The sequence below is a fragment of the Bos taurus genome, chromosome 18, assembly GCF_002263795.3.
Source record: "Bos taurus isolate L1 Dominette 01449 registration number 42190680 breed Hereford chromosome 18, ARS-UCD2.0, whole genome shotgun sequence".
In the NCBI taxonomy this organism is placed as follows: Eukaryota; Metazoa; Chordata; class Mammalia; order Artiodactyla; family Bovidae; genus Bos; species Bos taurus.
The window spans coordinates 52,637,812-52,660,639 of NC_037345.1; the positions used below are offsets into that span (position 1 = coordinate 52,637,812).

Genomic DNA, 22,828 nt, shown 5'->3' on the forward strand with positions numbered 1-22,828 from the left:
CAGCTCAGGAGGAGTGGGCGGGCCAGGGGGGAGCCCTATAATTGGACGAATCTGGGATCCGTGAGTCCCTACTCAACCCCGGAGGCGAAGGACGCGGTTTCTGGAGGCGAAGAACGCGGTGAGAGGCAAAGCTGAGGGGCACGGAGACCAGCTCAAGGGCTTCTGGGGGGGACGGGCTGCGGGAGAGGTGGACGAGGTGACGGTCCGACGCCGCCCGGACCAGGACAAAAGCTTGAGCAGAGGAGACCAGAGGCAGGGGACTGGACCTAGAGGGGTGGGGAGCAGGCGCATTCCGTTTGGACAGGAAGGTGGGTTCACGGGAGCAGCTGGACCTGCAGGAAAAACCAGATGAGAGATAGCGAAAACCCACTGTTACTGCCGTTTATTGAGCACCTACTGGGTGCCCACAATCGTCCTAAGATCGGTAAGGGGAGGGTCAGGGGCGGCGGCACGTAGCTGAAGCGTGGATTGAAGGACTTCTAAGTGAGGATTAGATTTGCGAATACGCGGAAGACAGCTTTTAGAGTTGGAGCTGAGAATGGGAAGATACAGTGAGGAATGCGAGGTCGGAACTTTAGAAAGTCCAGCCGGGGCTCTCCGGGAACTCCGGGATGGAGGGGAGGGAGGGGTGAGTGGAATCCGAACCCTGGGAGAGGGATGGAATTTAGGCGGCGGCAGACCTGGGGATGGGGAGATAAGAGAAGACAATGAAGGAATGAAATAGACAATGAAGGGGTCGCTGGGTAAATATTTGGAATTGAATTAGGATGTTGCTGGGAGCGAGGCTTTGAAGGCTAAGACCGGATGGGGCGGGGCTCTGAGGGGGAGGGGGTCCCCCCACCCCGGGATGAGTGACAATTTCTCCTCCTTCAGGTTGGCCAATCGCAAGCCAGAAGATGAAGGTTCTGTGGGTTGCCGTGGTGGTCGCGCTTCTGGCAGGTATGGGGGCGGGGCTTGCCCAGGTTCTTTGCCCCACCCCCTCCCATCCTCAGCTTGCCCTCCTCCCGTCTGTCGTCCGTGGATCCTCTGTTCTGCTGGTCTATCTCCCCAGGTCTGAGGTCTCTCCGACATTCCGTGGTTCTGAGCTGCAGTTTTACTTTCTCCGAGCTTCAGTTTCCCCATCCTTAAAATGAAAGTTTCTAGCGCACTGCTGTCAGGCAGGTAGTGAGGAGCAGCTAAGTGTCAGCGGTGATTATTCTCTATCTGAGGCTGTTTTATTCTCTATTGCCCCAGCGTGGACCACACACAATCCATGCTTGTCAAGTGATTAAACAGGCTGGGCGTCTCTCCACCCCCTCCCCACCCCCCAGTGCTCTAAAAGAAGCCCACCAGCCTCTGTGGAGCATCTCCTCTGTACCGGGTACTGTGTGCTTGGAGCGGGCAGAGGACCCTGACCGCGGTGAACTTGCTGTGTGCAGGATGCCAGGCGGATATGGAGGGAGAGCTGGGGCCCGAGGAGCCCCTGACTACCCAGCAGCCCCGGGGGAAGGACAGCCAGCCTTGGGAGCAGGCGCTGGGCCGCTTCTGGGATTACCTGCGCTGGGTGCAGACCCTGTCTGACCAGGTGCAGGAGGAGCTGCTCAACACCCAGGTCATTCAGGAACTGACGTGAGTGCCTCCGCCCTGGCCCCTGATCCCTCCGGTGGGCAGTGTGTTCGGGGCCCCAGTTTCCCCTGATCTGGGATTCTTTCCGTCCCCATCACCAACACCTGGGGGGGGGGGGGCGGGGGCGGGTCTAGTCTCTGCTCATTTCTTGCTTTCTTTTCTCCTTGAGCTCCTGGCTTTCCCTCTCTCTGATCCTGTTCTTCGGCGTTTCCTGTCTGGCACCTTCCTCTTCATCTCTCCCTCCATCACCCTAGCTCAGGATCCCTACCTCTTCTCTCCATTCCTGCCCTCTTGGCCCCCAGGGCGCTGATGGAGGAGACCATGAAGGAGGTGAAGGCCTACAAGGAGGAGCTGGAGGGACAGCTAGGCCCCATGGCCCAGGAGACACAGGCCCGCGTGTCCAAGGAGCTGCAGGCAGCCCAGGCCCGGCTAGGCTCCGACATGGAGGACTTGCGGAACCGCCTGGCACAGTACCGAAGCGAGGTGCAGGCCATGCTGGGCCAGTCCACCGAGGAGCTGCGGGCCCGCATGGCCTCCCACCTGCGCAAGCTGCGCAAGCGGCTGCTCCGCGACGCTGACGACCTGAAGAAGCGCCTGGCCGTCTACCAAGCTGGGGCCAGCGAGGGTGCCGAGCGCAGCTTGAGCGCCATCCGCGAGCGCTTCGGGCCCCTGGTGGAGCAGGGCCAATCGCGGGCAGCCACCCTGAGCACCCTGGCCGGCCAGCCGCTGCTGGAGCGTGCCGAGGCCTGGCGCCAGAAGCTGCACGGGCGCCTGGAGGAGGTGGGCGTCCGGGCCCAGGACCGCCTGGATAAGATACGCCAGCAGCTAGAGGAGGTGCACGCCAAGGTCGAGGAGCAGGGCAACCAGATGCGCCTGCAGGCCGAGGCATTCCAGGCCCGCCTCAGGAGCTGGTTCGAGCCCCTGGTGGAAGACATGCAGCGCCAGTGGGCTGGGCTGGTGGAGAAGGTGCAGTTGGCTCTGCGCCCCAGCCCCACCTCTCCGCCCAGTGAGAATCATTGAGCGCCTGGGCATCGCCCTGGGGGGCCCCCCTACTCCCACCCCGAGTCTCTGGTGCCCCCAGCCTGCAGGAGGCCCTGCCGCTGCCCCAGCTGTCCTCCTGGTGGGCCCTAGCTTAATAAAGATTTCTCAAGCTTCATGGCAGCTGCTGGGCGTCCGTGTATGATTTGTCACAGCTCAAGCCTCAGTTTCACATTTTTTCCCCTTGCTGACTACACAGCACACTGTCCTGCCCCTTGAGCCTGTGTGTGCCTGTTTTCTTTGTGTCTCTTTCCTTCTGTCCCCTTTTAGAGTTGCCCGGTGACTTAGTGGTAAAGAAGCCATCTGCAGTGCAGGAGACTCAAGAGACATGGGTTTGATCCCTGGGTGGGGAAGATCCCCTGGAGAAGGGAATGGTAACCCACTCCAGTATTCTTACCTGGAGAACCCCATAGACAGAGAAGCCTGGCGCAGGCTATGGTCCATAGGAAGTGACTTAGCACTCACGCAAGCCCCCTTTTAAGTCTTTCCCGTTTTCCTCCATCTCTACTCACAACTGCTCACTCTCTTCCTTAATTCTCACCGATTTGTTGCTGAGACAAAGTTCTGGAACAAATCCACCAGTGGGTTAAACCCTTCAGTTGCCCCTGACTATTCTGGGCAAAAAGAGCAACCTCACTGAGCCTCGTATGGCCTGGCTTCACAATATCTGCCTCGTGACTCAAAAGACTTCAGACCACTTCTGTGAATATTGAGCCATTTTCTGGACTTGCCTGGTGGTCCAGCAGCAAAGAATCCGCCTCCCAAAGTAGGAGACACCGGTTCCATCCCTGGTTGGGCAGCTAAGATCCCACATGGGCTACTGAGCCTGCATGCTCTGGAGCCCTTCTGCCAGAACAAAGATCCAGTGTAGCTAAAAATGAAAAAAATTTTTCAATCTAGCCATTTTCAGGCTTTTTTTTTTCCCCCGACTCTTATTCTCCCTCCTGCCTGATCTGATTCTTCCTCCTTCCTGCCTCTGTCTCTGTTTTTCTGCCTTCCACTTTTCCTCCATCTTTTCACTCTCTGGTTTCTCTTGCCCATGTGTGTGTGTGTGTGTGTGTGTGTGTGTGTGTGTGTATGTGCACACGCGCTCAGCCATGTCCAACTCTGTGACTCCAAGGACTGTAGCCCACCAGACTCCTCTATCCATGGAATTTTCCAGGCAAGAATATTGAAGTGGGTTGTCATTTCCTCTTGCAGGGGATCTTCCCTACTTAGGAATCAAACCTGCGACTCTTGTTTTTCCAGCATTGACAGGCAGATTCTGTACCACTGTACCACCTGGGAAGCCCTCTCTTGCCCCTGGTGTGACATTTCTTTCTTCCCTTATCTGGGTTTGCCCTCGCCACCATTTTGTTGCACATAGACCCTCTGCCTTTCACCCCTTCCTCTTGTTCCTTCTCTCCTCCAACCGGGTGGTTGGCATCTCGTCTACCCTGACAAGCCTACTGGGTGCTGGATGCAGACTGCAGAGAGAGGCACACTGAGGGTCTGCAACACGCCCCTGCTGTTTAGGGCTGGAGGAGCCGGTTGGAAATTACACTCAGAGAAGCTTGGCTGGAGCCTGGAGGTGCCAACGCTGTCCTCTCCCACGCCCTTAATTCTCCGAGGAGGGGAGTAGGGTTCCCCACCACAGGGGACAGGCCAGGACTTGTATCTCCCAGGCTGACCTCTGCCTGCTTTGGCTCCAACACACTGCACTCCACTCCGAGTTTTCCCTGGAGTTGCCTTGTTTGTCCTGATGGAGTCAAGCCCCTCCCCGCCACCAGATGCTTCACCCTTGGGACTGAGTGGGGGTGGGGGGGGTTTCTGGGGACTCAGAGGCAGGGGGTCTAGTCCCACCCACGTTTCCTGTTCACTCCGCTGACTCACTCACTGTGCGTCCAGGGACTGGGGCCGAGCCCCCTGAGCCTGTTTCCCCAGATGTCAATGAGGGCAGGGGCATCAGCCATATTGTCCACTTGAAGACCTGAATCTTGAATTCTCCCTAATGAAGCCAGCTAAGCACAGAGGGTGTCCCGCCTCACCGCAGCATCCCCCTCAAGGAGGCTGATGGGGGTGCTGTGGGGGTGGAGGCTGACCCCAGCAGGAATCCAGAGGGACAGCCTGAATCCGGGAAGGGGAGGGAAAAGCTGAGGGACAAAGAAGGGGAGGACCCTTAGCCTCTCACTGAGCCACTGAATGTTCTTGGCTGCGCCTCAGTTGCCCCATGTGTAAACAGAAACTCGGATAGCCGAGGTGAGGATGAGGCAGGCAGACTGCAGTGGTTGGTGCTCGCGGGATGGGGTGGGGAGCAGGGGCATTTGGGTGGACATGTGGGGAGCACTGGGGGCTCAGAGAGGAAATAGATGGGGCCCCCCGACAGGGATTGGCAGCACAGAGCTGGCCAGAGGGCTGTTGCAATCCTGCCACGGCAGTGTCTGTGCCTCGCTTTCACAACTACCCCACTTCGCCCCAAGGCTGACACGTGGGTGTGGGGGCACGAGGCCAGCCAACCTGGAGTCTGGGGCCAGGGCCACCCTCTCCCAGCTGCCAGGGTTCACTGGCAGTCAAAGACAGCTGGGCGGAAGAGGGGGGACGCCTTGGACGGGAGCCCCGGGGCGGGGGGATTGATGTAGTGGAAGGGAAGGGGGTGGTGCTTGTCTTCTGAGTAGCCGAGGGTGCATAAGGGCAGATGGAGTGTTTACAGGGGCCCTGGAGGCTTGGACAGCCGGGGAACAGAGAGAAGGGAGTTCCTGGTGGATCTCTTGGAGGGGCACACATCGGGAGTCTTGCAGCTGAGGTTTTGTACCTTTGACAGGTTGCAAAGACCTCTCTCTAGAGAATTCCCTGGCGGGCCAGCGGTTAGGACTCCGTGCTTTCACTGCCATGGCCCTGGGTGCAATCCCTGGTTGGGAACTAAGATCCTGCAATACGTGGCAAAAAAATTAAGACCTCTCTCCAAAAAACACTGGGGGCATTGAAATTAAAATCCCAGAGGAGCATCCAGGGAAGTTTGGGGGAGTCTCCCAGATGCAAAAAGATGGGGGAATAGGAAGGCTAGTCTGAAAGTGACATTGGATGTGATAAAGGTGCAGGTGTGTGGCGGCAGACTGTAGGACCCCAGACCCTGGGAGGAAGAGTCATTTTAGCTGAAGAGGCTGGCTAAGAAGGGAGAGGGGATGGTAGAGATGGCCTGGGGACACAGTGTGAATTGACTTAGTGAGTTGGGTTTGTCGGTTTTTTTAATAATTATTTATTATTTGGTTGTGCCAGGTCTTTCAGTTGCAGCATGTGGGATCTAGTTCCCTGACCAGGCATCGAACCCAGGCCCCCTGCACTAGGAGCACGGAGTCTTAGCCAGTGGACCCCCAGGAAAGTCCTAAGTTAGTGAGTTATTGAGTGTTCCTGAGAGAACCCACTCCCCGCCCCCGCCCCCGCCCCCGCCCACCCAAGGCTGGGAGGAGAGACCCCTGAGGGAAGATGACCACAGAGAGAGGGGGAAGGCTGTCCCCTGGGTTGGGAAGGGACTATAGCAGCTTGAGGTCCCTACTAGTCAGGGAAATTTAGAGGCGCAGGTGCTGAACAACAAAATGCTTTGGGCCTGAGGCTTCAGGCCTGTGCCCTACTTGATCCCACCACCACCAAGGAGGGGTGGAAGTGGAGGAGGTGGGTGGGCACAGGGAGGCAGATGGTCAGGTGAGGGCTTAAGGGAAGGGAGACTCACCTGACCCCCACCCCCTACCCCTCCACACCCCCAGCATCAATAAGGCCCCGTGCTCTCCTCAGTGCCCAGAAAGGAACCTTCAGAGTGCCCCTCCGGACCCACCCCACCACAAAGCTCGTTCTGTCCCTCTTGGTCGTATTGGGGGCTCTCTTCATGGTTTGGGGCGGTAAAAGTGGAATGGGACACTGAGAATTTGAGATTTGGAAGACTGAAGCTAGCACGGGCCCCGGCACAGGCTTAGAGGACCCTTGAGAGCTCTGGGGCCCATTCTGTGCCCTGGATCTCATATTCTCCACCAAGTGCCCCCGCATCTCCACCCGCCCTGGGCGGGTCTCAGGGCTCTCTAAAGGTTGGTCCAGTGGATGGCAATCTGCCCAGAGGAGCACTAGCAACTGATGACGTAATCACTCTAGATCCTTCGGGATTGGCTAGTTTGCTTTTACCACGCCTAGAAAGAGCGGGGAACGAGTCTAGTGCTGAGAGTAAGGCAATTACCAGCATGGTAAAAACGATCTGGTCGCTCTGGTACCCTCCGCTGCATTCTAATGCCACGACACCCAGAACCACAGTCAAGGATCTCCTTTCCCATCCCTGGAATCTCATCCTAAAGGGCTCCCGTTATGGAAATGTTTGCACCCTTGCTCCTCTTCTGGGCACTGCCAGCCCCAGCCCAGGTGGCCGCAGGCCCTAGCAAATTCCTTCCCATCATCAGAGGAGTAACGTGGTTTGGTCAAGTCGTGAAGACAGCACAGCGAGTCGTTAGCACCGTCGAACACAGAGAAGTTCTTCTGAAGGCCACGTAAGGATCCTTCCCAGGGCAAGGGAGGACTGGGGTGTATAGATTCAGAGACTGGGAGGTGGCAAAGTCCCTGTGGCCACACAGTTGGTTCTCAGATCGCAAGGTGCTCAGACTTGGGGGACTGGTTCCCTGATGCCTACCCAGTCATACTGTAGAGATGGTCCTGGAGGATGGTGAAAAAGCCCAAGCCGAAGGGACAGGCGGACATAGGTCCACAGGCTGGCAAAGACTCAGTACGCCCTGTGTAATCATGAGCTTCATTTTTCATGGGTTGACTCATCACCATGCAGGTGGTAGATCTTACTACATTTTGAACGGATAACGAAGAGGGATTTGAAAGAGGGCATGGGCTAGAAACCAGAAAAGACTGACACAATCCCCAGTCTCCACGTCTCAGCTTTGATGTCCCTTCCTTCAGGAAGCCCTCTTGAAGCCCTCCAGGAAGCCTTCCCAGGTTGGGTCAAGCACCTCCATCCCAGCCCTGTCCACTCTGGGTCATCACTGTGTGGGGATGGGTCTGTCCCACGCCCCACTGAACTCTGAGACCCGGGGGCAGGGACAGGGCTTCATCACCACTATGGACCCAGGCATAGCCTAGCACAGGACTAGGTATGGTACAAAGATTTAATATTTGGTGAAACGAATACGGTAAATCAGGGAGAAAAAAAAAATCTAAAGTAATATATCATTTTTACAAACCCCCCTGAGGCAGATGCTGTCATGCTCCTATTATAAGAGAAAGAAACTGAGGCCCAGAAGGCTAAAGTCACTTGCTAGACACCACAAAGCCCAAAGTGCATAGAGATGGGATTTGAACCTAGGTGGGGCTTCTAGGAGCTATATTCTACTCTGACTTCCTTCCCCAAGTCACCTTGCCTATCATATCAGCTGCAATTAAGCACACACACCTGACCCCAGCCTCACTAGCATCACATCCAGCATGTTAAAATGTGCACATGTCCTGATTTTTTGTTTTAATGTATTTATTTTTGGTTGTGCTGGGTCTTCATTGCTGCGAGCGGGCTTTCTCTAGTTGAAGTAAGCAGGGGCTACTCTTTCTTGCGGTATATGGGCTCCTCATTGCGATGGCTTCCCTTGTTGCGGAGCATGGGCTCTGGGTGCACGGGCTTCAGTAGTTGTGGCACATGTGCTTAGCTGCTCCGAGACAGGTGGAATCTTCCCAGACCAGGGATCGAACCCGTGTTCCCTTCATTGGCAGGCAGATTCTTAACTACTGTACCAACAAAGAAGTCCCCCATATCCTTTATTAGATCGAATTCCCTATGAGGAGTTGCACTGGTCTTGCCTAGCTGGTATATGGGTATATCCTGTAGCGATTTCATAAAAAAATTACTTTTAACTTGGTTTATTTATTTAGCATTTTGGAATCAATCAAATGATTTCCCAAGCACTTTCCTAAATCCGCAGAAATCTCTCACATTAAAGACTCAGAAGACACACAGGGGGACTTCCCTAGTGGCCCAGTGGCTGGGACTCTGCACTCCCAATATGGAAAACCAGGGTTCAATCTCCAGTCAGGGAACTAGATCCCACATGCCGCAACTAAGACCTGATGCAGCCAAATAAATAAATACATAAATATTTTTTAAAGATGAGTACACAACTGAATCCCTTTGCTGCATACCTGAAACTAACATATTGTAAACAACCATACTTCTATTAAAAAAAAACAACTTTTTTTATACTGAGTAGGAAAAAGGATGAATGAAGCCACTCTGAAAAACAGTTTAGCAATTCCTCATAAAGTAGATAGTTATTGTACATCAGTTAAAAAAAAAAAAAAAGAATCACCTTGGGAAATTTTTTTTTTTGGGTCCGAGGTTTAATGAAAATATTTCAGCACAGCAGAAAACTTCAAACAGCTCTAAATTCATCCCAACTGTAGCCTGCTGAGTGACCTGCAGTTTGGACAGACTGCCAAACTCCAAGAGCTTCAGGGTTTTCTTAGAGTCAGGATCTACTTCAGGGATTTCCTAGTCCAGGGCTGAGACCTCAGGCACGTAATTCTCTCTCCCCTCTCCTGCCTTCTCCTGCAGCTGAATGGAGACACCCCTCACCGGGCCTCTCTGAATCCGATTCATCAGATGTGCAACACGACCTTTGATCTTGTTGCTGAACTTCCTGCCAGAATCAGGGCTATCTCCTGGCCTACACGCTTGTTGGTGTGGAAGTTGCTGCCCAGGCTGGTGTAGACTTCTTGGTAATGACCAGGGGCTGCCTTCTTCACGGTTTTGGTGAGATCTTGGCCCACGTTGGTAGGTCCTTGGTAAAAGTGGGAGTTTAAAAAAAAAAAAAACAAAAAACCCTGTTGTACATTATATGTGGAGGCTTCCTTGGCGGCTCAGTAGTAAAGACTCTGCCTGCAATGCAAGAGATCCAGGTTCGATCCCTGGTTTGAGAAGATCCCCTGGAGGAGGAAATGGCAACCTACTCTCATCTGGGAAATCCCCTGGACAGAGGAGCCGGTGGGCTGCAGGCCACGGGGTTGCAGAGAGTCTGACACAACTGCACAGGCACACATCGCACGCACATTATATGAAAGTTATCATGAGAGTAGATCCTGAGAGTTCTCCTCACGAGAAATTTTTTTTTTGTATTTAATTTTGAATCTATATGAAATGTGGGTGTTTAGTAATCTTTACATGAGGAATGTAAGTCAAATCATTATGCCGTACAACTTAGACAGTATTGTATGTCCAGTTTCAGTTCAGTTCAGTCGCTCAGTCGTGTGCAACTCTTTGAGACCCCATGAATCGCAGCACACCAGGCCTCCCTGTCCATCACCAACTCCCGGAGTTCACTCAGACTCACGTCCATCGAGTCGGTGATGCCATCCAGCCATCTCATCCTCTGCCATCCCCTTCTCCTCCTGCCCCCAATCCCTCCCAGCATCAGAGTCTTTTCCAATGAGTCAACTCTTCGCATGAGGTGGCCAAAGTACTGGAGTTTCAGCTTTAGCATCATTCCTTCCAAAGAAATCCCAGGGCTGATCTCCTTCAGAATGGACTCGTTGGATCTCCTTGCAGTCCAAGGGACTCTCAAGAGTCTTCTCCAGCACCACAGTTCAAAAGCATCAATTCTTCAGTGCTCAGCTTTCTTCACAGTCCAACTCTCACATCCATACATGACCACTGGAAAAACCATAGCCTTGACCAGACGGACCTTTGTTGGCAAAGTAATGTCTCTGTCCAGTTTACCTCAATAAAATTGGAAGAGGAAAAAAAAAGTTAAACAAGGTTACCACATGACCCAGCAAGTGCATTCCTAGGTCTCTACCCAAAAGAACTACAAACAGGTTCACACAAAAACTTGTACACACCTCTTAATAGTACTTTTATTCATAATAGTCAAAAAAGTGGAAAACAGCCAAAAAATACCTATTACCTGATGAATGAATAAATAAATCCATATAGTGTATGTATATCTGTATATGCATGTCCATACACAGTGGAATATCATTCAGCCATAAAATGGACGAAGCCCTGGGAATTCCCTGGTGGTCTTGAGGTTAGGACAGCAAGCCCTCACTGCCGAGGGCCAGGGTTTAATCCTTGGTCAGGGAGCTAAAATTCCACAAGCTGCACACATACACACAAATCCAGGAGAAAAAAAAAAGGAACAAAGCACTGACACACGCTGCAACACTGCAACAGGGATGAACCATGACAGGAGCAACCACAACAGACCTCATGATTCCATTCACATGAAATGTGCAGAATTGGTAAATCTACAGAGACACAGGATGAGATGGTTGGAGGCATCACCAACTCAACCGACATGAGTTTGAACAAACTCTGGGAGATGGTGAGGGACAGGGAAGCCTGGCGTGCTGCAGTCCATGGGGTCACAAAGAGTCGGACACGACTGAGCGACTGAACAGCAACAAAGAGACAGAAAGCTGGTCAGTGGTTGCCCTGCCTTGGGGAGAAGGAGATAGGAGTGAGGGCTAAAGGGTGTGGGGTTTCCTTTTGGCTGATGAAATGTTCTCTAATTAGATAATAGTGATTGTTGCAAACTTTGCGAATATACCAAAACTCATTGAATTGCACACTTCCTTTATTTATTTATTTTTGGCATCAGCACACTGCATACAGGATCTTAGTTCCCCAACCAGGGATCAAACCTGGGTCCCCTGCAGGGAAGTGTGGGGTCTTAACCACTGGACCACCAGGGAAGTCTGAGTTGTGCACTCGAAAAGGGTGACTGTTATGGTATGTGAATATCTCAGTTTTTGTTATGTGTTTTCTCTTCCAAATATCTCAACTTTTATAATAAAATGAATGCATGGAGATCTTCCAAAGGCAGAAAGTAGAGATGGAAGGGATATACCAACCTCTCTTCCACCCCTGACTTCCCCGCCACAACCCAGAGCAGCCAGGGAGGTGAGAGATTAGGGATGACGGAAGGGAAGGGAATGTAGGATTTCATGGGACGGGGAGTGGAATCTGGATTGAAGCAGAGAGCCTGGAGTGGAATCTGGATTGAAGCAGATACCCTGGAGTGGTTGGGAGTCTGGCGGTGGGATTGACCATCTTGTGGACACAGAGGTTCAGGCTCAGAGATGCTCTCTGTCCCCAGACACACATGCTGAGATCTCAGGGCTCACTGCTCCCGTCCCCCATTCCCCCTTTGTGACCTCTCTGCCCCCCACCCTTCACCCACGGTTGTTTTTTTGAGCCACCCCTGAGGTCCACCCTGAACGACCTTCAGCCTGTTCCTGCCTTGGATGACAGAGATGGGCAAACATTGCAAGCAGGGAACAGCTCATGCTGACCTTGGAGCAGGGTCAGAGACCTTCCCCTCAGGCCCACCCACCCCTGGCCCTGCTTCCATCTGTCTCTTGCCCTCTGGGATTGGGGTGGGGGAAGTGAAGACAGAGCTCGTTTCTGGCTTGGTTAGGCAGAGTGAAAGGGGTGGCTTCGAATTTACCACTTACTGGCTGGGGAGCCCAACCCCCACAGCTTCAGTTTCCTCACCTGTAAAATCGGAATGAAAAAGATGCCCACTTCGCAGCAGTGAGGTTAATTCAGTGAGTTAATGTGCCCCGATGGGTAGCGAGCATCAGGAAATCCAAGCTTAATAATTAGCAGTGGGGTTAACAGCACGGCTTTGCAGTGTATCTGGCGTTGTTAGGGTAAGTTAGGTAAACGATCTACTTTACTCTCCTGCGTAGGCACATAGTCCATGACTCTGGTTCGCGGATGAAGAAACAGTCTCAGAGACATTAAGCAACATACACCAGGACACACAGCAGGAAGGAGGTGGAGCCAGACTCTGAACCCAATACCCCACTGCTTCCCCTAACACAATGCAAGATGGGTTTTTTTCTTTTTCTTTTTTTTAATCATGGTAAAATGTGACATCAGGTTTACCATTTGAACCATTTTTTAGGTGTACAGTTCAGTGGATTTAAGTAGATACACAATCTTGTGCAACCATGATCACTATCCATTCCCAGAAAATTTTCATCATCGCAGTTGGAAACTGCAGATTTTATTTCACTTATTATTGTCAGTGGTTCAGATGTGAAGAATCTGCCTGCAGTGCAGGAGACCGGGGTTCTATCCCTGCGTCGGGAAAATCCCCTGGAGGAGGGAATGGCTACCCACTCCAGTATTCTTGCCTGGGAAAATCCTATGGACAGAGGAGCCTGGCAGGCTACAGTCCATGGGGTCACAAAGAGTTGGACACAACTGAGCAACTAACACACATTGTGAGTGAGGAACTCTAGGGAGCATTCATTGAGCACCTACTGTATGCCAGAGCCCACAGAGGGCCTACTGGAATAGATGGCATTCTGGAAGGCCTCCTGATCAGTTCTGTACAGTCATTCAGGTTGTGGCCAAAGGTCGATTGTCAGAGTGCATATGTGCTTAGTCACTCAGTCGTGTCCGACTCTGCTATCCCATGGACTCTGGCCCGCCAGGCTCCTCTGTTCATGGGATTCTCTAGGCAAGAACACTGGAGTGGGTTGCCATTTCCTCCTCCAGGAATTGTTGCAATCACCACATAAAAACACAGGATGCCTGGTTAGATTTGGGTTTCAGATACACAACCAATAAATTTTAGTATACTTCCCAAATACTGCGTGGGACATATTTATACGAAAAAAAAGATTCACTATTTCTCTGAAATTCAAATGTCACTGGGCGTCCTGTATTTCATCTGGCACCCTTAGACCAAAGAATCCAGCCCGTGGTTTCTTGGCTACATTGCGCACCCTGGCTCACAACTCAAGTCCTCCGGGAGAAAAAGGCTCATTTTCTTTCTGTCTGGTGTTTGACCGAAGCCTGATGTTGACAACCTCCCACTAAGCTCTCCCTCACAGGGCCTCACTTGGCTTTCATGTGGACCCTGGGAGGCAGACACTGCTATCCCCATTTTACAGATGGAAACATTGAGCCCAGAGAAGGGACTATATTCACACTGATCAAGAGGTGAAGGTGTGTCTGGCTCTATAGCCCAGTGGCCAAGGGATCTCAGAGACAAAAGAAAGAATAGGCAACTCTGATTTGTGAGCATCTTTGTTGCCAGCTTCCACACTAAGAATTTCCCTTAGGAAATTCCCCAGGGGTTCAGTGCTTAAGACTCCGAACTTCCAGTGCAGAGGGTGTGGGTTGGATCCCTGGTCTGGGAACTAAGATCCCACGTGCCACAGAGTACAACCAAATAAAATAAAAATGTTAATTTTACAAACTTAAAATATCTAATTTCCCTTGTTATCACATCATTTAATTTATGTCCTAAAGTATGGATTGTGGGCCCATTTTACAGAGGAGGAAACTGAGGCCCCAAAGAGGGGCTATCACAAGAGGTGGAGCCAGGATTTGAATTCAGTTCAGCCCAGGAGGCCAAAGAAACTTCTGTCTTCTCCTATCAGGTTAGGGTGGTGGGAGGGTAGGAAAGAGGCCAGCAGGGGCGGGCATGGCCTCTGACTGTCATTGTCACCTGGGCCCCTCTCTCTCTGAAGTCCCTGCCAAGGGGCGTGGGGAGGCGGCCAGGGGAGGGCTCTGCTCAGTGCAGCCTGCCCCTCCCCCATCCTGGAGAGCTGAGCTCAGATGGACCGAGGACCCTAGAAATGTCGTTCCCTGGATGCAGGCCCCAGGCCCTGGCGTCCCTCTGCTTCTGCGTTCTGGTCCTGGCCTGTGTCGTGGGTGAGGAAGAGCCAGGGGTGGGGTATGGGGACCCCGCAGCAGCCTGGAGTGTGAGTGTGCGTGACTGTGAGGCGTGCAGATCTGTGCGCGTGTCTGGGAGTCTGTGTCAGGGGTGGCCATGTTTGAAAAGTGTATACACAGGGTTGGTACAGATGACACTGGCCATGAATTTGCACTTGTGTGTATGTCAGCAAGAGTAGGCAGGCGAGGTGAACGTGTGTGTGTGAACACGTATTTATATGCTTGTGGGCACGTGTGTGTCTTTAGGGGGTAATTATGCAAAAGATTTGATGGTTAGCGGGTGGGAGAGTGTCTGTGTGTACTGCTGTGTGAGTATGTCTGGGTTCTGCACGTGCAGTTCTTAAGTTTTGTTGCTTTGGCCATGCCACGAGGCACGTGGGATCTTAGTTCTCTGACCAGGGATGGAACCCATGCTCCCTGTATTGGAAGCGCAGAGTCTTAACCACTGGACTAAGCAATGAAGTCCCTCTGCACATGCATTTAAAATATCACTATGTACACAGTGCCTCCGATGTCCTGGAAACTGGTTCTCCATGTTAACTCTGAACTCTCACAGTAACCCTATAAGCTAGGTCCTGTCCCGAGCCCATTCTACAGAAGGGAAAACTGAGTCTTGAAGAGGTTAAGTCGTTGGCCAAGGGCACCCCACTGGTCGCATGGGTGCCTCTGTGCATGCCTGTAGACATGTACCTGTGTGATGGCTGGTCTCTGTAGGTGAGGCTTTGCCCAGGTGTGGGGGTGCCGGACCGACAGGTGTATGTGATTCCTGGTAGAACCCCTGGCCCACCAGCCTGACACACAGCTTTGCCAACCTCCGTCCCTGGGGACATCCCTCACTGCCCACAGAGGTCGTTCAGACTGTGTGGGTGGGGTCGCAAGAGAACAGAGGAGGCAGCAAGATCAGCTAGCGAGGGAAGCCTGGAGGGGCGAGGGTTACAGACTGCGGGAGGGAGCTTCAGGCAGATGGAGCGCTGACGGGGGTCCTGGGCACAGGGGATGAAAGGAGATGACCGATGGCTGGAGGGGGGCAAGGGGTCAGAGGAACAGAGAAGGCAGTGAGAGAGCTCCAGAAGTGACAGCAACCACGAGCATGGAGGGAAGGGGAGAGGGACAGGTTCAGGGGCCGGGTCGTCCAAGTTGTCCTCTGGTCCCACCTAGCATGCCAGCAAGAAGAGCCTGAGGGGACCCTGAGCCCCCAGCCAGCGCCAGCCAGGAGTTCCTGGAGCCTGGTTCCAGGCAAGGTGAAGGAGTGGGTGGAGCCGCTGGTGAACAGGACCAGAGAGAAGTGGAAGTGGTTCTGGTAAGTGTGTGCAGAAGGGGCCTGGGGGCCTGGTTCTCAGAGAGCGGGGGGTGGGGTGGGGGCGGGCTAGAGGGCCTGGACCCCTGGGTCTGGGGGAGGAGGGGCTGGGGGTCTGGACCCCTGGGTCTGGGGGAGGAGGGGCTGGGGGAGGAGGACTCCTGGGTCTGGGGGAGGAGGGGCTGGGGGGTCTGGATCCTGGGTCTGCGGGATGAGGGGCTGGGGGCCTGGATCCTGGGTCTGCAGGAGGAGGGGCTGGGGGCCTGGACCCCTGGGTCTGGGGGAAGAGGGGCTGGGGATCTGGATCCTGTGTCTGTGGGAGGAGGGGCTGGGGTCTGGATCCTGGATCTGAGGGAGGAGGGGCTGGGTTCCTGGACCCCTGGGTCTGGGGGAGGAGGGGCTGGGGGCCTGGACCCCTGGGCCTGGGGGAGGAGGGCCTGGGGTCTGGATCTCCGGATCTGAGGGAGCAGGGGCTGGGGGCCTGGTTCCTGGGTCTGGGGGAGGAGGGGCTGGGGGCCTGGACTCCTGAATCTGAGGAAGGAGGGGCTGGGCGTCTGGATCCTGGGTCTGGGAGAGGAGAGACTATGCCCAAACTCGTGGGTTCCAAGGAGCAGGATGGGGTGGGGGCAGGCCTGTGACGCTGGGTCTGAGAAGGGTGGAGGGTATGTGTTGAGAGCGGGGTCCTGGGTCAAAGAGAGGAATGGGTGAACTGAGCAGAAGTCTTGGGGGCTATCTGCGGTCTCCACCGTGAATCCCCTCCCTTCCAGGGGCCCCACGGCCTTCCGGGGCTTCATGGAGACCTACTACGATGACCATCTGAAGGACCTGGGCTCCCGCGCCCGGGCCTGGCTCCGCAGTTCCAAGGATAACCTCCTAAACAAGGCCCACAGTCTGTGTCCCCAGCTGCTCTGCAGGCCAAGTGACCAAAATTAAAGCGTCACACCTTCTGCAATAAACAAGTTCTCCTGTGTGTGTCCCTGTCCCAGTCCCTCCTGGCCTTGCCAGAGATAACCCCCCATCCCCCTCCAGAGGGTAAGGGGTGGAGGAAGTGACACGTGGTAGGAGCACCAGTGGGGGTGGGGGTGGGGGGGGAGGACTGGGAGGCCCGGAGGGATGACCCCACCCTGCCCCCAGTGCTAGACCCACACTGCCAGCTTATGGGGGGCAGAGGACTTCAGGCTTCTCGGTTTGGGGTGGAGGGTGAAGGCTGGAGAGCAGTTAGCAAGCCCCCCACCCCTGCCAGCCGCCCCTCCTTCAGAGTTCTGCCTTCACCTCCCATGTGACGGAGACCCCAGACCTGGTGCCTGGTGGGCACCCAGAACCCCCGACCCCTCCGCAGCCCCCCATTCAACCTGTCTCCTTCTCTGTCCCCATGCCACCTCCCCCCCAACTCTCCCCCTCCCACCCCTGCAGCCCTGTTGGCCAGGACTTTGGCCGAGGTGTCGAGGTGGGGGTGGAGGGGTGGATCTCAAGAGCTATAAAGCCTTTCTCTGCCCATTTGGAGCTGCTGAGGACAGCCGCCAGAGTCTGGTAAGAGAGGGGACAGAAATGAGGGGGGCGGGGGACAGCAGAAATGGCCCAAGATTGTTAGATCAGAAACTGCAAAAGTCAAGATATTAGATTCCAGGGAACTCCCTGGCCGTCCAGTGGTTAAGACTCCGAGCTCCCAATGCAGGGGGCACGAGTTCAATCCCTGGTTGGGGAACTAAGATCCCTCATGCTGCTTGGCTCAGAGTTAAAAAAAAAAAAAAAAAATTCCAGTTTTAGAATCATGGAATTTAGGGAATTCTCTGGTGATCTAGTGGTTACGACTGGGCACTTGCATTGCTGGGGGCCTTGGTCCTGTGCTGGGTGTGAGAACTTAAATCTTGCAAGCTGGGCATGTGGCATGGCCGGGGTTAAAAAAAAAAAAAAAAAAGAATCATGGAATTTAAAAACTGTAGAATGTCTGTGTGTGCTGATCCTCCTCCTGTCAGATATCAACCTCCACGCCGCAGTCTCTGAAACGTGGAGGGTGATGTGATGGACTGAGCCCTGTTGTCCCTGAGAGTGACTCCCTCCTAGGGTTGGGATCGAGATGACTCTGGAATGTGGGTAGAACAGGGCCCAGAGCAGAGGAAACTCACTCATCCAAGTGGTGGCTCTTAACCCAGACTATGGCACGTGGCCCTGTACTGAGTGGGTCTTAACATAAATGCCACCCCACCGCTGAGGCTTTCCTGGGCTACACAGCACACCCTCTGCATTCCAGAGCACTTATCAGAGGGAGACAGGCACTTTAATTCATTCATTTGACGTTTGCTCCTTGCATGTCTCTCTCATGTTGGCTTCCTGAGGGTGGCAGGCTACTGTATTCAAGGCTGGGCCCAGAACTGCGCCTGGCACACAGTTGGTGCTGAAGAAACGCTTCTTGAATGAATGAATGTTAGAAATAAGATGTTGCGGGGAATTCTCTGGTGGTCCAGTGGTTAGGACTTGGCGCTTTCACTGCCGGGCCTGGGTTCAGTCCCTAGTCGGGGAACTAAGATCCCACATGCAACACAACGGAAAAAAACAAAAACAAAAACACAAAGAATTAAGATGTAACAATCAGCAAGCAGGAGTAGCATCATAGAATATTAGGAAGTGAGGCTCAAGTCATTAGGAACTTGACTCAGGTGGGGAGGAAGGGGAGAGGGGGTCCTAGGCTGATATCCCTGAGGCCCGGAGACCCCAGGACCAGATGCCTCCCATGGCCCTGCCCCCAGCCACCTCAGTGTTCCAGGTCTCCTGACGCCATGGGCACGAGATACTTCCTGGTCGGGTTTCTCATCCTCCTGGTGTTGGGATTCGGTAAGTGGGGTTGAGTGGGGTCAGTAGGGGAGGTGGGGATGCCATGACGGGGAGGAGCCCCGAGCATCCTCCCAGTCCGGTTCTTGTCCCGCCCTGCCCCTGCCCATCCCTCTCCTTCCCCCTTTTATTCCCCCACTGCAGCAGGCCCCTCAGCTACCCTAACACACTCTCCTCCTGCAGAGGTCCAAGGGGCCCATGTTCCCCAGCAAGACGAGGCCTCCAGCCCTGCCCTGCTCACCCAGGTGCAGGAGTCACTCTTAGGTTACTGGGATACAGCCAAGGCAGCCGCCCAGAAGTTGTACAAGAAGACATATCTGCCCGCCGTGGATGAGAAAATCAGGTATCACCTGCCCCCCACCCACACCCCAGGAGCCCGGAGTCCCAGACCCCAGCCCCTTCTCCCTCACACTCAGGAGTCCAGGTTCAAACCTGTAATCTTTCAAGGCCCAGGTATCTTAGCTCCCAACACCTAGCTCTGGGATTCTGGGATCCCATCCCCGTCCTATTTAGGGATCCACGGCTTTGGGTTCTAGTCACCTTTTCCAACAGGACACGTGATTCTGGGCCCCCAAACCCAGGAGTCCAGACCCCCAGCCACCCATCCCTCAGACACAGGAGTCCAGACCCCAGCCCCTCCTCCCTCAGTCCGTCTGTCCTTTCTCCCCAGGGACATATACAGCAAGAGCACGGCAGCTGTGACCACCTATGCAGGGATTATTACTGACCAGGTCTTTTCTGTGCTGTCAGGAAAAGATTAACAGCTGGGCCCCCAGTCACGGGGGAGTCCAGGCTCCAGCAACTCCCTGGGTCCCCTGATCTACACCCCTGCCCACTTCCTTGCAACTCTCAGCATCCTGTTCCCAATTCTAGCCTGACTTATCAATAATAATAATAAAGCCAAGTTTATTCTTTTCAACGTCATCACTTTTCTGAGACCTCAGGGTCCAAGATGGAGGAGCTGATGCCTGCCAACACTTATTGAGCACCTGTTCTATGTATATCTTCCTAACCTGGTCAGTGAGAATAAAGAGGTGAATAATAATAATGAATAATCGTAACAACAATAATTAGAGACTGACCCTCACCGAGGTCTGGCTTTCTCATCCATTTTTTTTTGGCCATGCCATGTGGCGCATGGAATCTAGTTCCCTGACCAGGGATCGAACCTGTGCCACCTGCTGTGGAAGCACAGAGCCTGAACCAGTGGACCAACAGGGAAGTCCCAGGTTTCTCATTTGTAAAATGATAAATGAATCAGTTCAGGTCAGTCACTCAGTCATCTCTGATTCTGCGACCCCATGGACTGCAGCACGCCAGGCCTCCCTGTCCACTGCCAAGTCCCGGAGTTCACTCAAACTCACGTCCATTGAGTCGGTGATGCCATCCAGCCATCTCATCCTCTGTCATCTCCTTCTCCTCCTGCCTTCAATCTTTCCCAGCATCAGGTAAATGAATACAGCTTACTTACAGCGGCCTCTGACTGTGTCTGGGGCCTGGACTGACACTTTTTAAAAATTTATTTATTTTTAAGTGAAGGATAATTACTTTGCAATATTGTGTTGGTTTCTGCCATTCATCAACATGAATCACTGGGGTGACACTTTAAATTATGCCATCGCAGAGAGGTGTTCAATGGCCCGGTGGCAGAGGGGAGAGTGGTGCCCATGAGTCATTGCTGAGTGTGGGAAGGCAGGGCCCAGGTTGGCTGGGACCCAAGAGGGCAGATCTGTAAAAGCTGTGTTCTGTGCCAGTTCCTATACATTTGCCCCACCCCCTGTCATGTATTCATTGAGACACAACCAGGCGCTGGAGACACAGCAGGGAAAAAGACAGCCCTGCCTTCATCAGTTCAGTTCAGTCACTCAGTCGTGTTCGAGTCTTTGCGACCCCATGATCTGCAGCACGCCAGGCTTACCTGTCCATCACCAACTCCCGGAGCTTGCTCAAATTCATATCCAACTTGGTGATGCCATCCAACCATCTCATCCTCTGTTGTCCCCTTCTTCTCCTCCCTTCAATTTTCCCCAGTATTAGGGTCTTTTCCAATGAGTCAATTCTTTGCATCAGGTGGCCAAAGTATTGGAGTTTCAGCTTCAGCATCAGTCCTTCCAATGCATATTCAGGACTGATTTCCTTTAGGATTGACTGGTTTGATCTTGCCTTCACATGGCCCCTCAAAAAGGTACTGATTGGGTCCTGACCCAGCTTCATACGGTTTTACTGATTACAGCTTGGCAGTATGCTTTTTTAGCTCTTCTTACTAGCAATAGTAATAATGTTTCCTGAGCTCCTATTCAGGACCAGAAGCTCTGTTCCATCCTGAGCCACAAATAGAGAGGCTGAGGGGACGGGGTGGGAGGCAGAGACGACCCATGGAGAAGATAACTTCAGACAGCAATGCAGGTGATGAAGAAAAGGTGAAGAAGTGAGGAACAAGTTCAAGATCTAGGTGCAGCCACCTTGGATAGGGGTCACAGGGAGCATACTCTAAAGGATGCAGCTGGGCTGGTCACAGGCTACGTGGAGTCACAATGAAGTGTGGTAAGGACAATTGCTGATGGAAAGTTGGGGGAGTGGAGGGGAGTATTCACTTGGCTCCCAGGTCTGAAAGGATGGACTCTACCCTCTGGTATCTGGGCAGTGGGGAATTACCGGCCAAAAGCACAGGGGGTGAATTAAGAGCAGAGGCCCTGCAGTCTGAGGGAGGAAAGTGCTGGGGCCCATGGGTGGAGGGGGCGAAGGGCCTGGACTCCTGCATCTGGAAGGCTAGGTCCTGTGCCCCCAAATCCCATGGGTTGGGCTACTGGCCTCTGAGGATGCAGGGCCTGTAGTCTGCTAACAGACTTGACATTAACTTCCGGCCAGCCTTTTCAGCTCTCTTGGGGCAGTTTTCCCAGTCCTGGGCTGGGCAGCTGTGAGTCCAGCAGAAAACAGGGGCCTTGGGGAGGGGTTGTGGGAAATGCCCCCAAAGTCCCCAGGGCCTGGGAAGAACTGAAGCTGCCAAGCCCAGTGGGTGATGGGGCAGGGGGGACCCTGGATGAACAATCCCTGCTCTGTCCACTTGTTTCCCACAGACTCAAGCCAAACCAAACCACTGCCCAGGCTAGTTCTGCTTCCAACCAATCCTGGTGTACTTCCCAGACTCCTCCTTCCTTTCTCAGGCACCCACCCCCCATCCTATTCCCTTCAGGACCCCGGGAGTCGAGGCCCCCCAAACTCCTCCTCTCCCAGAATCCAGGACCCTCAAACCGTTCTCCTTGGGGACCCATAAGTTCAGGTCCCCAGCCCGCTTAGAATTTGAAATTTTACCCACTGGTTGGTGTTGGGCGTCCCCTAGTGGAGCACGAATGGGTCTGATCGGTGATTGATTTAACAGGAATGCAAGTATTTACTTGGTCATTCAGTGGACATGGGGGAGGGCTTTACAAGGGCCCCATCTGAGGTCACAGTGTACCTCAGAGCCCCTGGTGTTGCAACAGATCAGGACTCTGCAGTATATGAGGATGTTGGGGTGTCTAGTGCTGAAAGCAGAGATGGGCTAACAGTGAAACTGGAGAAGATAAAGCTTTAAGGTCCCTCACTTGCCTGGGCTTTCTTTGGTCCTCTATTTAAATTTGTACACGTGATTTTGCACTTTTAAAAAAGAGGTTCACAGGTACTTCCCTGGTGGTCCAGTGGTTAAGAATTTGTCTTCCAATGCAGGGGACGTGCGTTCGATCCCTGGTGGGGGCACTAAGATCCCACCTGCCTCAGGGCAACTAAGCCCATGCGCCACAAACTAGAGAGAAGCCCGTGCCACAGTGAAAATCCCAGGTGCAGCAAATAAGACTCATAGTTGTTTTTAAAAGCCCACAAAATCTCCATCTGCCCATCTTCTGGGAGACTTCATCATCATGTTCATTACATCTCTAGACTTGAAGACTAGGCCTCCAATTTCACAGAATCATTACTATCGTTAGTATCTGTACTAGAAAGGGACAAGGCAAGAAGTTTTCTAAGGTTTCTTCTTGTCCTTGTGTTGGTTCACAGAGGTAAGTCATTCACCTTCTGCACTCAAGAGTTTCATTCTTTCACTCAGCAGTCATGCCCTGGGACAGTGCTGGAGACACATGACCATGACCATGCGGTGACCATGACCAAGACACACCCATCTCTGTCAGTGATGACACAAAATATGGGCAGGGACGGGGTGGGGAGTCCAGGGGTACAGGAGGTCTGGGAGCTCAGGAGGGTTTCCTGGAGGACAGATACTTTTGAGCTGAGGCCTCGAGGAAAGTGGAGAATGTAGTTTGTAAAACATTAAATAAATATTTAAAATACCTCAATGCAAAGCCTGCTTTCCTTTCCAGACCATA

At 53.3% G+C, this 22,828-nt stretch overlaps 3 protein-coding genes and 1 pseudogene across 5 annotated transcripts; 3 read left to right on the forward strand and 1 right to left on the reverse strand.

The window, feature by feature from the left end:
* Positions 1-68: 68 nt before the first annotated feature.
* APOE (apolipoprotein E) lies at positions 69-2,766 on the forward strand. 2 transcript variants are annotated; one of them, XM_005219148.5, is made up of 4 exons: positions 69-424; positions 874-939; positions 1,419-1,608; positions 1,908-2,766. In XM_005219148.5, the coding sequence occupies exons 1-4, from the start codon at positions 349-351 to the stop codon at positions 2,623-2,625; spliced, it is 1,050 nt and encodes a 349-aa protein (XP_005219205.2). In that variant the 5' UTR covers positions 69-348; the 3' UTR covers positions 2,626-2,766.
* A 6,220-nt stretch (positions 2,767-8,986) lies between these two features.
* On the reverse strand, positions 8,987-12,355 carry LOC132342751 (small ribosomal subunit protein eS17-like; annotated as a pseudogene).
* Positions 12,356-14,212: 1,857 nt separating this feature from the next.
* APOC4 (apolipoprotein C4) lies at positions 14,213-16,597 on the forward strand. The gene is made up of 3 exons (NM_001034807.1): positions 14,213-14,323; positions 15,503-15,644; positions 16,409-16,597. Exons 1-3 carry the CDS (start codon positions 14,248-14,250, stop codon positions 16,572-16,574), a joined length of 384 nt encoding a protein of 127 aa, NP_001029979.1. The 5' UTR covers positions 14,213-14,247; the 3' UTR covers positions 16,575-16,597.
* Positions 16,598-16,772: 175 nt separating this feature from the next.
* On the forward strand, positions 16,773-19,389 carry APOC2 (apolipoprotein C2). 2 transcript variants are annotated; one of them, XM_015458180.3, is made up of 4 exons: positions 16,773-17,171; positions 18,406-18,473; positions 18,654-18,813; positions 19,141-19,389. In XM_015458180.3, the coding sequence occupies exons 1-4, from the start codon at positions 17,014-17,016 to the stop codon at positions 19,229-19,231; spliced, it is 477 nt and encodes a 158-aa protein (XP_015313666.2). In that variant the 5' UTR covers positions 16,773-17,013; the 3' UTR covers positions 19,232-19,389. The 2 variants fall into 2 exon arrangements, with proteins under 2 accessions (XP_015313666.2, NP_001095850.1); NM_001102380.2 differs by having other exon boundaries at positions 17,148-17,171; positions 18,389-18,473; positions 19,141-19,386.
* Positions 19,390-22,828: the final 3,439 nt, after the last annotated feature.

Bases quoted from the DNA above. Each gene is read 5' to 3' on its own strand.
- APOE (XM_005219148.5), top strand. From the start codon at position 349: ATGAGAGATAGCGAAAACCCACTGTTACTGCCGTTTATTGAGCACCTA. The intron at 940-1,418 runs GTATGGGGGCGG...TGCTGTGTGCAG, and splicing joins GGTGGTCGCGCTTCTGGCAG to GATGCCAGGCGGATATGGAG. The intron at 1,609-1,907 runs GTGAGTGCCTCC...CTTGGCCCCCAG, and splicing joins CAGGTCATTCAGGAACTGAC to GGCGCTGATGGAGGAGACCA.
- APOC4 (NM_001034807.1), top strand. From the start codon at position 14,248: ATGTCGTTCCCTGGATGCAGGCCCCAGGCCCTGGCGTCCCTCTGCTTC. The intron at 14,324-15,502 runs GTGAGGAAGAGC...GGTCCCACCTAG, and splicing joins GGTCCTGGCCTGTGTCGTGG to CATGCCAGCAAGAAGAGCCT. The intron at 15,645-16,408 runs GTAAGTGTGTGC...CCTCCCTTCCAG, and splicing joins GAGAAGTGGAAGTGGTTCTG to GGGCCCCACGGCCTTCCGGG.
- APOC2 (XM_015458180.3), top strand. From the start codon at position 17,014: ATGCCACCTCCCCCCCAACTCTCCCCCTCCCACCCCTGCAGCCCTGTT. The intron at 17,172-18,405 runs GTAAGAGAGGGG...TCAGTGTTCCAG, and splicing joins AGGACAGCCGCCAGAGTCTG to GTCTCCTGACGCCATGGGCA. The intron at 18,474-18,653 runs GTAAGTGGGGTT...CTCCTCCTGCAG, and splicing joins CCTCCTGGTGTTGGGATTCG to AGGTCCAAGGGGCCCATGTT.